Source organism: Lytechinus variegatus, chromosome 2, assembly GCF_018143015.1.
Source record: "Lytechinus variegatus isolate NC3 chromosome 2, Lvar_3.0, whole genome shotgun sequence".
NCBI lineage: Eukaryota > Metazoa > Echinodermata > Echinoidea > Temnopleuroida > Toxopneustidae > Lytechinus > Lytechinus variegatus.
Genome location: NC_054741.1, coordinates 1409016 through 1424629, shown reverse-complemented (window position 1 = coordinate 1424629; position 15614 = coordinate 1409016). Strand labels below are relative to the sequence as shown.

The 15614-nt window shown below is 34.8% G+C and overlaps 1 protein-coding gene across 2 annotated transcripts in view; it reads right to left on the bottom strand.

The window, feature by feature from the left end:
- The window catches only part of LOC121407026 (b(0,+)-type amino acid transporter 1-like), a 50833-nt gene extending 36780 nt beyond the window's left edge, over positions 1-14053 (bottom strand). The window contains exons 1-5 of one of the 2 annotated variants that reach the window (XM_041597920.1): positions 13703-14053; positions 5515-5700; positions 4397-4544; positions 3540-3788; positions 2020-2145 (exon numbers count right to left, since the gene is read on the bottom strand). In XM_041597920.1, coding sequence (XP_041453854.1) covers positions 2020-2145; positions 3540-3788; positions 4397-4544; positions 5515-5607 — 616 coding nt within the window. In that variant the 5' untranslated portion in view covers positions 5608-5700; positions 13703-14053. The remainder of the gene's footprint in view (positions 1-2019; positions 2146-3539; positions 3789-4396; positions 4545-5514; positions 5701-13702) is intronic. The other variant, XM_041597921.1, reaches the window with a different exon arrangement.
- Positions 14054-15614: the final 1561 nt, after the last annotated feature.

Sequence of the window (15614 nt, the reverse complement as noted above, 5' to 3'; positions counted from 1 at the left end):
CGCTTCTCTATTTGGTTGATGAAAAATCTTAAAAAGGGGTAACTCCCCCCCCAAAAAAAAAAGTAGTTGGTAGGCCTAAATTTGTCTAAACCTCAGATAGTCTATAAACCCCATTTGGTTAACTATCACTTCAGTTGAATGGTTATTTGGTCTTGACTTAGTCTAATTCATTAATAGTCTAATGCTCAGTTGGCTATAATTTCCAGTTTGTCTGCTTTATGTTTGCTTTGTCAAATGAATATTTGGTTTACAAACAGTTCATCTAACCATACAGAAGTGTTGCACCAATAGATATTACATAAAATGGGTAAAACCTATCTGGATATTAGGCAAAATGTTAATTAGACCAAATGGTTTATAGTAGATGCAAATAGGATTAGTCGATGTGGGTTCAGACCAACTGGAAAGTAGCTGAAACCGGTATACACCAACTGACAGTTTACCCGTTCCCACACCACCACTTTGGCGTTCACCTTGTAAACCCCTTCTATTTGTATTCTGCTTGTAATCTATCTGATTGACCCCCATCCATATTTTCATTGCTGCAATATATTGATCACCTACGTCACAGCAGTGTTTGGACTTCCTCTATAAACAGTGGAATTGTAAGGTAAACAAAGACGGCAGCGGTGTTTCGGAACCCCTATTCCTCTAGAGCTTTTAAATCAGATTACGATCCCACCCCTAGACAATCAACGAACACACATCTACACCCAACAAGATCTTGTATTAACAAGATCAATGCCACATAATTGAATTAATGCACCTCTAAATAATGAAGCATCAATTGAACTATAAGGTTTATTGTTTACACAATGATTAACATGCTTCCTGAGACAAGCATTTCCGCTATCTGTTTATCAGTTTATATTTATTCTTACAATGGGCAATTTATACAAGCAGTTGTGCTTTCTTTGACCCCTCCACATGTAATATAACTCTTCATGTCAATGATTTGTATGTAATATGTATACTTTTTTAATTGAATTTGAAGTGAATCATTTCAATTGAATGTCAATGTATAATTTAACATGAGATATATTTTTTATAAGGTTGGGAGTTTTTTAGCAGACATAAAATTCCTTGAATATTTTTGCGATTAATATATTATAAAAAATGTTATTATCATACTGAAAATATATATAATATATATAAATTGAACTGAATTCAAATATATTGATTGAATAGATCATCACAAATATTCCTTTCATTATAAGAAAACTAAATGATAATTAGTGGGATTATCAGGTTAAACAAGAATCCATTCACCTATCTGTATCAGTGTCAATCTTGTCTTTCAATTACCTAAAGTTTAGGACGTGTCTCCCTTCGCACCTGTTCATTATGACGTCGTCTATAAATAACATCTGCTTGCAACAATATTACACGCTCTACAGCATCAAGTGCCCTTTACCCGGGATTGACAGATGCCACACAACGCTGGCCACAGAATTAAATTTTTTTACATAACAAGTTCATGCTGAAATTGCATCTCTAAATACAGGGTATGAACTATAAATATTATGGAACATATTTTGTAACAGTATACAAAACAATAGTAAATTTGGCATTACAGATATGGATATGACACCATTAAAGGACTCAACTAATTGAAATAACTCCGGTCATCAGATTCCACCAGTCACAACCAAACACATTCTCCACTCACTGGGGATTACGGTATTCTAGCCAATTGATATATACTTTGCATTTAAACAAACTTCTTTTTTCTGCAGAAAATTCCACAAGTGTGTTATATGTAATACTAGATATATCTATATTTGCCAAAAATGCTTTTCAAGAAATGACACTTCAATACAAAATAAATTCCATTAGAAAAAGGAAGACAATTCTTTGTTGTTTTCAATATGAGTGATCAAAAACAAATGGTCAAATTGGAAGATATGCAAAACAAATGCTTTCTTTTTATCATTCATATCAAAGTGGAAAATAAACAACACGTGCAATTTTCTTTTTTTTCCCCGTTTTTTGGGGGGTGGGTCCCTAAATATGACCTACCTTGGAAAAGTCTGACAAAACCAATGATGACAATGATGACCAGTGCAATTAACTTTGCAGCCGTGAAAATAACTTGGACAGCATTGGCCCACTTGACACTGTAGCAGTTTATAAAGCATATAAGACCTGGAATGGGGATGATGTAAACAAAAATTGAATTGTAATATAACAAAATAAAATAATAATTATACAAATCTATAAAATATTTTGATCTTTGATGGATTTTACTTGTCTTTCCATTTATGTGCTTTCTTTATTTCCTCTGCTTTGATAAAAATCAGAATGAACTTCTTGAAAGTACCCTACGATTTTAATAGGGAGATCTGTAACATATATATATGGAAGCTTTTAAATAAGACTAGTAGAGATAGTGACATAACGTTTATGTCACAAAAAAAGTCGACATAATAATGCTATACGATAATTGTCAACATAATAACGCTATCATGTCACCATGGCCATACACATTATCTCACCAGTCTACTTATTTGAAGCTACATGTCGGCATGGCGAGATACATTACTGGTACCTTGCAAAGTCAACTTATAAAACGTTGTATGTCAACATGGTGAGAAGTTATCTTACCAAATTATCATGTCGACTTGGCAAAATAATCATCTCGACCACTCAATGGTACTCCAAAGCTTCCACAGTTAACAATATTCAATGTTCGTGAACTTTTTAGCATTTTTGTTTTAAAAAAGCACTCTCTCCTCGGATTTCACAATAAAATCTAACTTCAAAATTGGGCATGAGAAAATCAAAAATAGTTTCAACTTTCAAATGTCCAGTAAAAAACATTTTTCATAAAAATATACATCTACCCAAATTCAAAGACCTAGAAAACATGGTAGGTGTGAAAAATAAAAGATTTACATGTAATATCATATAATGGTATTAATAATCATATTTATCTCCGGCAATGAAAAATAAATTATATTTAAAAAAATCCCTATTTTAAATGGAAGTATTATTGGTACATGTAGCTGATTCTGACACATAATACTTGGCTTAAAAATTCCATTCCAATAGTATGGTAGGCGTGAAAAAAAAATTTAAAGATAATATTATCCTTTTTTTAAAATTTGGAATAAAACTGTTTGCAATGTCTGAGTGATATTACTCAATGTCTACAATAGATGGTTTCCATGAAAATATACATTATGATCAAAGAGAAAGTGCAAGGAAAGGAACTACTTAAATTAATTCAATGAAGTATTCTATCTACTGGGATTCTATTCAGATAAAGAGACAGTGCAAGAAAGAGAATTTAGAAAATGAATTGAAAATATACATAAAATATTATAAGTATTATGTCTACTCAGATTTTCGATGAGATTTTACAATAAACGTTTTGGGGGTTCACGTTTGTATCTTATTATCTATACTGATTTTATGTTTTTGATTATTAAGAGCGGGATCATATCAATTGGCAATTTGAGGATTAAAGATGATTAATTTAGACTTCCCTAAATCTCTGTGCCACTTTGAGTTAATCTCTGTAATGATATGCATCTCACCTATCGACAGTGCAGCAAATAGCTTCATCAGGAAGACTTGTTCGTTCCCGTCACAGGTGGTCATGACCGACTCGACGACGTACGTTCCCGTGATGAGGGATACGATGGAGATGATAGATGGCTTGATGACAATCGTGTACGTCCAAGCAAAGATAAACGCTGGCATGGGACCCCAGATATCATTCAGGTAGGCATGCTCGGCTCCGGACTTGTGAATTAGGGTTCCCAGCTCAGCATATGATAGCGCACCTAGTAGGGATAACAGATTGATGTTTTACAAAGTTACAAGCGACTTGTTACAAAACATGGCTGGCAAACAGGTCTTTGGCTGAATGAGGAACCTACATAAAATGGGACTAACTTATTCAGACCATTTTATTTCATATCACGAACATTACATTCAGATGCTTGTTGATACCAAACAAAAATAATCAACATGGATTGAATTTCAACTTTTAAGTTGAGCTGATCTTCCTAAGATAATTGGTACCCAGTGATGCACACCAATCACTGAAGTTCAGTGGTCTGAATATGCAGTCTAAGGACACTACCTTGCTGCCAATGTCTTGGGATAGCAAGTTTTATTTTATGCTTGTCTTGTGTCAAGACCCACTTTTTGATAAAAAATAAAACTAATGAATCAGGTCACCAGTGACATTCAAATAAACAAGTAATGTACATGCAGCCTACCTCCCAATCCAGACAGCCAAGAAATGAATAGGAAGAAATTACAAGGAAATTTCCAGAAAACAGGATGAAACAGCAGTTTTCTTTTCCCCAAACAGGAATATTCATGCCTGTCTGATTTAAGTATTTTTAATCTTGTCCTTGAAAATGGGTATGTAACAATAACGCACCTGTCATAGCAAGCACGGCACAGAGGAGCCATATGATCATGCTCATTCCAACGCTCTGTGTCTCACGAAGGATGCCTTTGGGTGATACAAAGATTCCTGAGCCAATCATAGAACCAACGATCAGTGCTACACCACTCAACAAGCCGACCTGTAATATAAAAAATGAATAATTTTGTAACAAATTCATAAATTCATCCATCCATTCATTTATTTATTCATTTTTTATTCATTCATTTATTGATTGATTTATCAATGAGTCTTTATCAGAGAGGAAAGCTCCATCAGTTTCTGATATATGTCATAATTGGCCCATATTCTGAAGTTAGGATTAACTGTAAGCATGGTCCAACTCTGACCTAAAATCATAGGAATTATTCCTTGCATTGTATATTTCTCATGCTTACTGTGCTCTTTCCTAACTCATGAACGGTGAATATACATTGTAGCTGTAATATTTATCCTCCAGAAACAGTTAAGAATGATTTAAGAGAAAAAAATGAACTGATGCACAGAAATTATACTGTTAGAAATTTATGGCATTATTGGCTATCCGAATTAAACCACAACTTTAAATCAGAGTTTAAGTTAAACCCGACTTCAGAATATGGGCCATTGGCTATACAATATCAATACAATTAAAAACATAAATAAATAATTTGAAGTTAAGACAAACAATTTCAAACAGAAATATTAAGAAGAAAACACACAACAAAAACCGTCAGCTCATTGATTAGGGCTACATTGTATGCCAAAAATATGATATTATAGGCCTACAAAAAATCATTCCATATAGGAAAACCATTCCAATTTCCATCCACATAAATAAAAGAGTGGTTTAAACAATAATCTGATCGATTTGAATTGAATAAAAAATAGAAAAGTGTCCTTGAGTTGGCAGATCCACCACTGCTCTAAATACTGTACATCAAACTATACTAGCAAGATATTTTGAAAATTCAATGAAACCTTACTACTGATTAGATCATTACAATGAATAAATTATTTTTCACACAGAATCACACTCACCACTTTGGAATATTACAATCCCTTTGGATCATGAGCTCTACATGTAAATGAATGATCAAAATGCAATTATTAAAAGGATCATGTAACTATACCTCTTGCTTGAGTCCAACTTTCTCATTGCTGACGGCATCGTCAGCGGTTTTCTCGGGATCTCCGTTTAGTTCTTTCTTCTCTTTCATCTCCATGGTAATGAGATATATGTAGAACGTTGATTGAAAAGTAATCTGGAATATTCCTGTTGTTTGCTTTCAGATACTAACAGCTCAACTACACTCTACCTTGAATTGAAAAAAAAAAAGACAAAATGAAAAGAAAGATTTTTATTCATACATATGTAGAATATGGATATTTGAATACAATATCTTTGTTGGTAAAACTTTATCTCTATTATCTAATGCCTGATCATTAAGATCGGACAAAAATGATCCCCCCAAAATAAATTAATCTATAAATTTCAGTATTCAATATTCAATTATTCTATACCTCATTGATATTCATTCATCCAATCATGTTTGATTAATTCAGTCAACTATACATAATTAAGTAATTCCTATTGTTTGTAATATTTAACAGTTCATTAATGTAAAGATTTGCAGCTGTACTTTTATAGCAAAAACAGAAATCAAACTGCTTGTAAGTCCAGAGACAATAAGAATAATACCAGATCACCAGGTTGTATTGAATAACATAGATTACATTGTAGAACCAATTGTAAATCATATTATAATTATTCATGATAGTATTCCTTCAAATTTACTTTGTTTTGACTGGTAGATTCCAAAGTAGACTTGTCTACCGTCTTACCCTCAATCCCTCATGTTATCAATGCATATCGGCCAATGAAAACAAACTTATCACTGAATGTCCACATTACATGTAGATACAGAGTGCAACAGTTTCATGAATTATTCATGTTTACATTTATGTGGTGAATGAAGAAAAATGCCGAATCACTCATGTACACATCACTGACCCAATCTCTTTAAGAACATTTTTGCAATGTCATACATATGTAACAACACTGAACTGATTTTTAATATTTCGGCCCATAAACATTACAAAATACTATACAACGATTGACAGCTTACTAAAATCAAGGATTTCATGGAATGGTGAAAATTACAATTGTGATACACAACCAGTCCATTATCTAATGCCTGCTTGGTTTAGTCCAAATGTTATGAACACTTTATGAGGGAGGGGGGGGGTGCAAAGGTCAGCAAAGAGAATGAAAAAGAGTATGAAAGCCCATCTAAACACCAACAAAAGGAACCACTGGTGTCAGAGGTTGGAAGGAGATATATTTCAGTGATTTTCCTCTGGTGATGTTTTTCCTAGATATCCTGCTGTTTTTATACATACTGTTCATGTATGTGTCGCGGGCCTGACATACATTTTCATCTAGCAAGTCAGTCAGTCGCATTCCTGAACTGGGTCCAAATAATCAGCGAATGCTCCAAGCATTCTTGGACCCTGTACCCAGCATACATGTATTTAATATTGTAATTGTATAAAGCTACCCATGTCCTCTTTTTTTCTCCATTTTTTGGGGACTATTTTTCTTTACAACATAGCAGAATTTGGGGGCTATTTCTTTCAACTGAAGAGATACTTTCCTCTTCTTGCCCTTTTCTCACTTTCTTAATCTCTCCTTCCATTCTCGTCTCCTTTTTCCTCCCTTTTCACTCTTTCCCCCATCCCCATGCTGCATCATATCTTTTCCTACTGATCCTTTTCAAATACACAGGTATCAAAATGGCTGAAACCCCAGACTAGTCATCTTCCCATTGCATCATATGAAAGCTGACTGTGTAGTCAAGTGAGTAATGTTTTGGTCAAGATACAATCTGATTGGCTGAAAGGATATTTGCTGACCTCAAACTGAACTAAGTGGTATTCAGTCCAGACACATTCCCTTCTCTCATTCTCTACTGGGTCATCAATCAGAATGGAATCACTGACCAACCCAGTTAAAACCAGATATCACTGCTATTAATTGCAACCTATCATTGATAGAACTCAGAATGATAATCATTCTGAGTTCTATGATGTTATCTTTGTACCACTGTTTGTGCTTGATTTGGTTTGAATAAAATACTATACTATACCACAACTATACTAAATTCCCTTTGGCATCCATGGGCATCTTTTGAATTCTTTTCCACTGTTAGAGTGAGAAGGGTAGCCAATGGGTGTGTGTATGTGTTTCTAATCAGATGATGACATTTACCACTGAATGTACATGTATCAGAACAAAGATCAACAAACTTTCTTAGGTTCATTCACTCCAAACCCACAGCAGGTTCAAAACAAACTTTCCACACAACTAATTCCAAATTCTAAGGATAGAATACAAAAGAATGCATTGAAAAGACTAGAAAAGCAAAGACTCAATCACTGCTGAATAGAGATCTGGAAAACCCCAAAGAATAACAAAAAAAGGGTGTGACAGATTTATGGTCTTGTTCCTGCTTATTAATCTTAAAAATAATGTACCAAAACATAGAACTCCTCTGAAGACTCTAGATTCCATGAATTTGATGTTTGTTTTTTTTAATTCTTATTGCTTGTTTCATTGTTTTGTCCAATCATTGGCAACAGTATGCAATATCAATAAAACAATTGTTGTAAATTTACAGATTTTTTTTTTGAAACCTCATAATGAAGTATTAATTCCTTTGACCTCTTGATAATAATTAATAAACTACCGGTAATTATACAATACATGTACAGTACTTCACATCTGCCTTGCATACATTACTTGTTGATACATGTATGTCTGGCAAGTTTACTAAGTATTGAACCGTACCTTAAAATTTACTTTGCACCGCCTAGAAGATATGAATGATACAATCATCCAAGAGGAGAACAAGGGCCACGATGAAACGTAAAAATTGTCATCTTATTGTTGTTTTTAAAACGGTCAGCCCTCCTTCCCCATCTTTAAAACTGGACTTCGCGCCTCTGCATTTATGCATACAGGATTTCCCCTCCAATAACTGCATGTACAGTATAAATAAGACACATAAATGTGCAAGACAATATGAGACATATCACATAAGAATAATAATTTATATATAGTGCAGAAACTATTCACCACTGCGATATCATAAGACTCCCTATACAATGTATGCATGGAGCTCCTAATGGTGTATACTTGTTATTAATGAAATAGATCTATGTATTTTTAGTTTTGATTTGATGCTTTCCTCACTTCTGGGGGTAAGCTATTCCAGAGTTTGAGGGCTACACAAGCAAATGCTTGATTACCTCAGGCTCATGTCTCTTTTCTTTGGAAAGATAGCATGCTAAAAGCAAGGAATTCAAATGATGAAAAGGTAATTATTACATACTTTAAATTTCACAATCTTGAACACGACTATTGTGATGCTTCTTTCTTTTGTTATTGTTGCGGTTGATAATAAAGGAAAATGATGAACAAATCACTCCATGGTACATCACATCTATAAACTGTCGACTGTGATGACTGATGGGTTTAACAGATAACAATCTAGAACTCTCCAGACAAAGTACTACATTACCAAACACTAATGAGCAAGACGTGTCATCATGTAGCACCAAAGTGACTTAAAGATGCAATTCGAAGGATGATGATTAAATCCCAGCAAGGTGCTAGAATGCTTTGGCAAGGCATCAATATTTCTCTTCATCCAAGACTCCAGCTGGTTCTTGACTTTAACACACATCAATGAGTTATTTTCCCAGGACCTTATATGGCGGTCAGCATAAATACGCTACTGACAATAATCGATATCCAATCTGCCTTCTGTATACGCTGCTATGTGAGGCAAGTGTGGGGAGCTGTCAACATTTACCAGGGAATTTTACAAAGCCTGCAAAAACACTAAAATGTAAAAATGCCATATTTACCAAGAACTTTTGCAGGCAAATACTGATGTTGCTCCCATTTGTGTACAAGGATGTACTATGAGACCCAATTTATATCAAATTGGTATTCACATGTTTCAAGGTATAAAAGATGCAGGTGTTGCCATGTTTACTTTAGAAGAGGGTCCTCAGAGCTGACAACCTGTCACACAACATACACATAATACTTTCTACTTTGGTGCAAATGAGATCATGTTTTTTAAGGATTCTCAATTCCACTGAGGTCTGCAAAACAAAAGGGATTCTTGACATGGAAAGCTGTGGATGAAAACAAAATAAGATTCTCGATGCCAGTGATGAGCATTCCTTCTTTATCCTTTTACATAATCTTTAGTTTAATCTATGACTCTTACCACATATATGATTGATAATCAATGGTTTACCTTTTCATTCCAATCCACATCTATAAAGATCTTAAGGGCCTATCAGCAAAAAATTATCTATTCAATAAGTATCCTGTTATTTAGGGGATGGGGCTTAGTAACATTGACAGGTGAAAAAAATCTATGACTGCAATTATATTTTTTCTAAGTCTTATGCTCTTAGAAAGTTAATCCTATTAGATCAATGGCCTATCACCCAGCACTGAATCTATTTAATCATTTAAAGGGGATCCTATATGACAAAATCCGTGACTGCAATTGTTTTTGTGAATACTCTCTTTAAAAGTTAATCTTCTTAGCACCTCAATAACTGACAGTTAAGCCCCTTTTTTTTGGGGGGGGGGCAATGCTGAATATCATGAAGTTCTCATAATCAGAGCAATGGAGGACAAAGGCCACATTTATATGACCAGGGGACCGTTTCATAAAGCTGTTCGTAAATTAAGAACGACTCTTAACTCTTTACCCGCCACGTACACTATCCCCCTGTGCCACATTAATTTTGGGGTGCCGTATGCATTGTGTGCGAACTGTGACTTGAGTCGTCGTTGGCAGTTCGCTGTATGTGCCGCGAGTCGTCCGTGCCGGCAAAGAGTTAAGAATGACTGGTGATCCTTTCTTACGCGGTTAACCATTGCCAATTTATTATTTTTTACCACAAGAAATGATCACCACTCGTTCTTGAATTTGCTCTTATCTTGCGAAAAGCTGCTATTATATCCATCAGACAATATGTATATTTCATCATTTTTTTCTTCATTGATATCTATCACTGTCAGCTTTAATTTAAATAATCAGAATATACACTCTATTAATATCAAGTTATATCTACATGTAGTCATCAAGGGTGGGATGTGAACCTGTGCCACCCATGGCACAGGGATTGTACCAATACCTATACCACTCGACTATGAGCGATTAACAGCAGAATCAAGTGTAACCTCCACTTTATAGAAATTATTTACCTTCACATACATGTAGATCCCTGTTCATTTTTTTTTACATCCTAGGTAGGCTTCTTGCCAATTTGAAAATTGATCGAGATTCACTATTTAGCATGAACAAAGAATGCCAAATGCTGTTTTGGTGTATTTTGTACATCAAAGAAGAATTTGAAAATGTTTTGAGGTGGAAACAGAGATCAGCCATCATCTTATAATAACAATCCGCTTTTATATAGCGCTTAATCCATCTGAACGACGTTTCTAAGCGCTTTACAGATATATTATTACCCCGGTCATCGGATTCAATCAGTCATTGAATTGAATGTAAATCAGACTTTTTTTTTCATCACGAAGGAATTAATGACTGTGGAGTTCCCAATGGCAATACAAAAATGGAGAATAGTGAAAAGAGTTTGTATAAGTTTTTCCCTATATATTTGTATGTTTTAACAAGGGGGAAAATGTATGTCTCGTATACCGGAAAAAACGGTCGGTACAGTAATTGAAAATACCAAGGAATGTATTTTTTTCTTATTCACTTGTTCAATAGACGTCTCGCAACTTGTAAAAAAAATTAATGACACAGGCTTTACAGGGTATCAATTACACGATACAAAGACAATTCAAATTATTATGTAGAATTTGCACAGTAAGGATGAATTAATAACAGAAGAATGGACTGATAAAATTATTCAAGATAAAACTCTTAAAACACAATAAGATGATGGTTTTAAAATCAATTCACAATTGCCAAGCATGCAGATCAAACGTTCAAAAATTTTCAAACTATTATTTCAGTTGATATTTAAAATATTAGCACACGTACAAGAATTGTGAGGGCATTGTTTCTAAATCTATTTGGTTTGCATTTGAATTCACTATATTTGTTTGCAAATTTAAAAAAAAAATCATTATTTCTTTAAGCAGGTAACCAAGCACCAGTTTAAATCAAATAAAAAATTTAGTATCTCATCAAAATCTGATCCTAGCATCCGATAGATCTACTTACATTAAGACCAACTTGAAGTTTCTCAGGCACTGTTAGACTCGAGTCAATATTTAAATTCAGACAATCACAACAAGTAGACTGTTTATCATAATATCATTTCAATTGAATTTCAATCTATAAATACATACATAATTGCACAATTATTGAAAATATGTAGTTTAAATGATTAGGGTGCCCCTAAAAGCAGAAGCTTGATCTAATCATAGAGGTAGAATAAATACTAAGTTAAATGTCTAACATTAGACCCTCTAAATAATTCTAAATTATCTAACTAGAATAAATTGTTAAATGTTACTAGTGTTGGTTGTCTTGACTCGAGACATGTCTCGAGCCAGTCTTTTTGTGTCTCATCTGAGGCTTGACAGAAATGTCTCGGTCTCTTAGGCCGAGACATCGACGAGACATAGAAAAACAGTTCAGTTCATTACATGCCATGCACAGGAAAATCAAGGCACGAAGCATGCAACTCTCTCTCTTCCACTTCTTTGGAGATTCCTGGAGTCCAAAAACACTTCCATGGGATTGCATGAAATAAATTACTTTGACAAAATCTAAAATATACCGTAATCAAATTGTTCCATTTCACTAACCAATCGATGTAAAGTCCCTTCAAATGATGACTTCTTTTTAGCACTCTGTTCCAAATAAACGATATTCTTTCTTGATCTTGAGGTTGCTGCCTCAAGAGGGCGCGCGATTTATACTCGTATCAAAGACTGGACAAGGGAAAGACTAGCTACCTAGACTATTTTACATGCAAATCGACACAAAGCCTTATGCAAAGTCCGTGAAGTATCTTTTCCTTGTATAGACTTTGGTGGAAGATGACCCGTATTGACAAATGAACAAAACTTGTACTCTGCTTGTTTCGTTCAAGGTATGAAGATCTTTTTAAATTTAATTTTTTAATTAGTCATCGTTTTGAATTATAATTTGCAAAGTGTCCTCATTGCCAATAATAATTTTTAATTACATTTTTTAAGGTATTCATCTATTGGTGCCCAAATTTATTATATTCAAGTTTTGAATTTTATTATTTGTCAAATAATAACTTGGATCTAAAAATTGTTCTTCAAAACGGCATTATTGTACCATCGCTTATCGATTACGTCATAACGAAGCGGTTCAAGGGTTAAGCTTATTGTACAGTGTATGTGCGGTGTATACAAGTGGATGATATCTACACCAGATCGGTCTGGTAAGAAAACTCTAATTTTTCACGTCTTTACTAACAGACTTTTTGCACCTTCATACATGTAGGCGTATGAAGGTGTGTATATAACTTAAATCAAACAAATTTACATGATTTCTATCTTTGTTTTACAAGTGTCTCTTTATGTATATGGGAGGGGGTTCAAGGCTTCGTGATGAAGAAGTATGTCAAAATATTAAAAAATATCATCACGAAGTCCAAAGGCTATGCTCAATCATGGCGCAATAAAGAAAAGAAAAAGGAAGATAGAAAACGTACTAAAAGGTAGCCAGGCAGCTTCTAGAGAGTAAAAATCATTTACTAACGTAAGGTTATTCGTACGAGAGTAACCTTACGAGTGTAAGGATTGTCACTGTTATTGTCAACCGATACCGAGATGATCGTCTGTGTGATCGGGGTTGGGGGCGACTGCAAAATGGAAGCTTCTCGCCAAGTGACTTACCGTGATCTTCAGAGATTAATGTTGCTAGATTAAAGGTGTTTTCGTTTCAATTCCTGTCTGATTTCTGGTTATTCCTGTCTGTACTTTTGAGTTTTGGATCCCCTTATACGTGTTTATACGTTAGTAAATGATTTTTACTCTCTAGAAGCCGCCTGGCTACTAAAAGGAGGGGGAAAATAACAATTACTTAAAAGCTTGTGGGAATAACCAGGTTTTCACAGTCAACTTTTGGAAGTTGTGAGACAAGAATAATTGCAGATTTCTTTTAGAAGTATTAGGAATGTCCCAGCAACATGAGCAATGCATGTCCCCCCATGAAGTGGAACATCTCTGATCTAGACATCATGATCTAACGAGTTAGTTAATACAAATAGGCTTACCTTCAAATCCTCTGGCTCCTGTATAGATGTTGGAAAATCTATGATTCGGCTATTCAGAGATGAAAATCAAGAGAAGATCATAAGAAGAACTGGCACAAATTTTCAGAGGTGTCCGACAGCTGGGCTATGAATCCGCGATGTACGACCAGTACCAGATAGCTCCTATTAACAACAATAGTACTTGTGTATAGCCAACTAGCTAGCTAGCTTGCCTCTATACGGTATACGCGGGGCGAACACCGGCATCCGACGCGGTATACTTTCGCTCGACGACACACACTCAGCGCTCTTGAATCGAGCATTCTCCTGCCACGTGGTAGGTTGTATTTACAATAAACATAGCGTACACTCTCGTAGTATGCGAGTAGTCTGTAGCGTAGACCCAATTAGGCCTCAGTCTCAGAAATAACTGGAACTGATGCAGATGCCCTGAAAACCAGAATGAAAAACAATTTATATTGAAAAAAGACCAATCTTATCAAAGAAAATAAAAATCTTTACCCATTGTTAATTCACCCATTCTGTGACTAATAAGGTCTACAAAACAACGTTGTTGGGGCTGAGGGTAATTCATCCATGCCACGCCCACTACCGCGCCCTGTTTTTTTTTTCCTAATCAGTATCGGTAAATATTTGGCCTGTTCATCAAGCGTCAAGTTTATATTTGTTGTTTATATTATTAAAAAGTACCGGTTATTTCTTCTTTTTTGATACCATGCGTTGACTCACCCGAAAGGGTTTTAGTGACTTCTCCTTCTCCCCCCCCCCCAAAAAAAATGATAATCACAAAAGCCGTTTTTGTAATGTAAGTTTATTTTTCAACGTAATTTTATCATGAATGCCTGTCTTTGATCATTTAAATAGGCCTACATTGTAGTAAAAAAAAAAGTAGGAGGGGAGTATTAAGGGAACAAAGGAATTTTTTCATGTTGGCCGCTGCAGGGGGGGGGGGGGTGGCATCAACGAAGAAATCTATCCCTATAGGACGGTGCGTGTTTCATGAACTTGAGCTGTCAGCTCCGACTAACTTCAGTGAAATCTTTGTTTTTGATTGGCTGAAAGGCACTGGCCCCGGCACTGGCCTCTGACTGTTACTATCGGTTTTCTATGGTAACTGTCGGAGGAAGACAACTTGTCAGCGCTGACAACTTTCCCGAAACGTTCCCCAATTATTCACTTAAGACGTCACTGCTTGCACCCCCCCCAAAAAAAAAACGTCGCCGCCCTACTCATGCAGTGAGACTGATGTTGGTGTCAATTCATTTTGTTTCAAGATTGTAGGTCCCATGAAAAAAAATTAATTTGATCTTTTTTTTCTTGTTCTTTTTCTTCTTTTTTTCAGTTTCCGCCTTTGTCGATTTTCCTCTTCTTCTTCTTTCTTCTTCGGTTTGGTATGATTATGGATATATATTCACAGCCATTGCTAATGGCTCAGTCTGTTTAATTCATTAAGGTTTAATGTTCTTCCTAGAGTTTTTTTTTCTTTTCCTTCCTCTTTCTTCTTCTTCTTCTTTCCATTATCACTAACTCCAAGTTTTATTTTTTACACAAAGTTATACAAGCAGCAGCTCCATATGTAATGTAATATAAAATGCATAAAGTTTTGATATTTTTAATGGTTCATTACGTCTTGGACACTCTGCCGAGTGGATATCGCTCATTACAAATCACATATATTATTATTATCATTATTATCAATATTACTAAATTTTTCTTTTTTTCAGGAACGCCGGGTGTGAAAAAAAAATCACGGTCTGTTGATATACTAACGGTACAATGAAACTATTTTTCATTTTGTTTTGAGAAAATGACATTTAATATATTTTTTTATAAATTCACGATACATATGACGCTGCTCGCATGTGACGTCATAAATTCAAAAATTAAAATTCTGATAACTTTTTAAATCTTT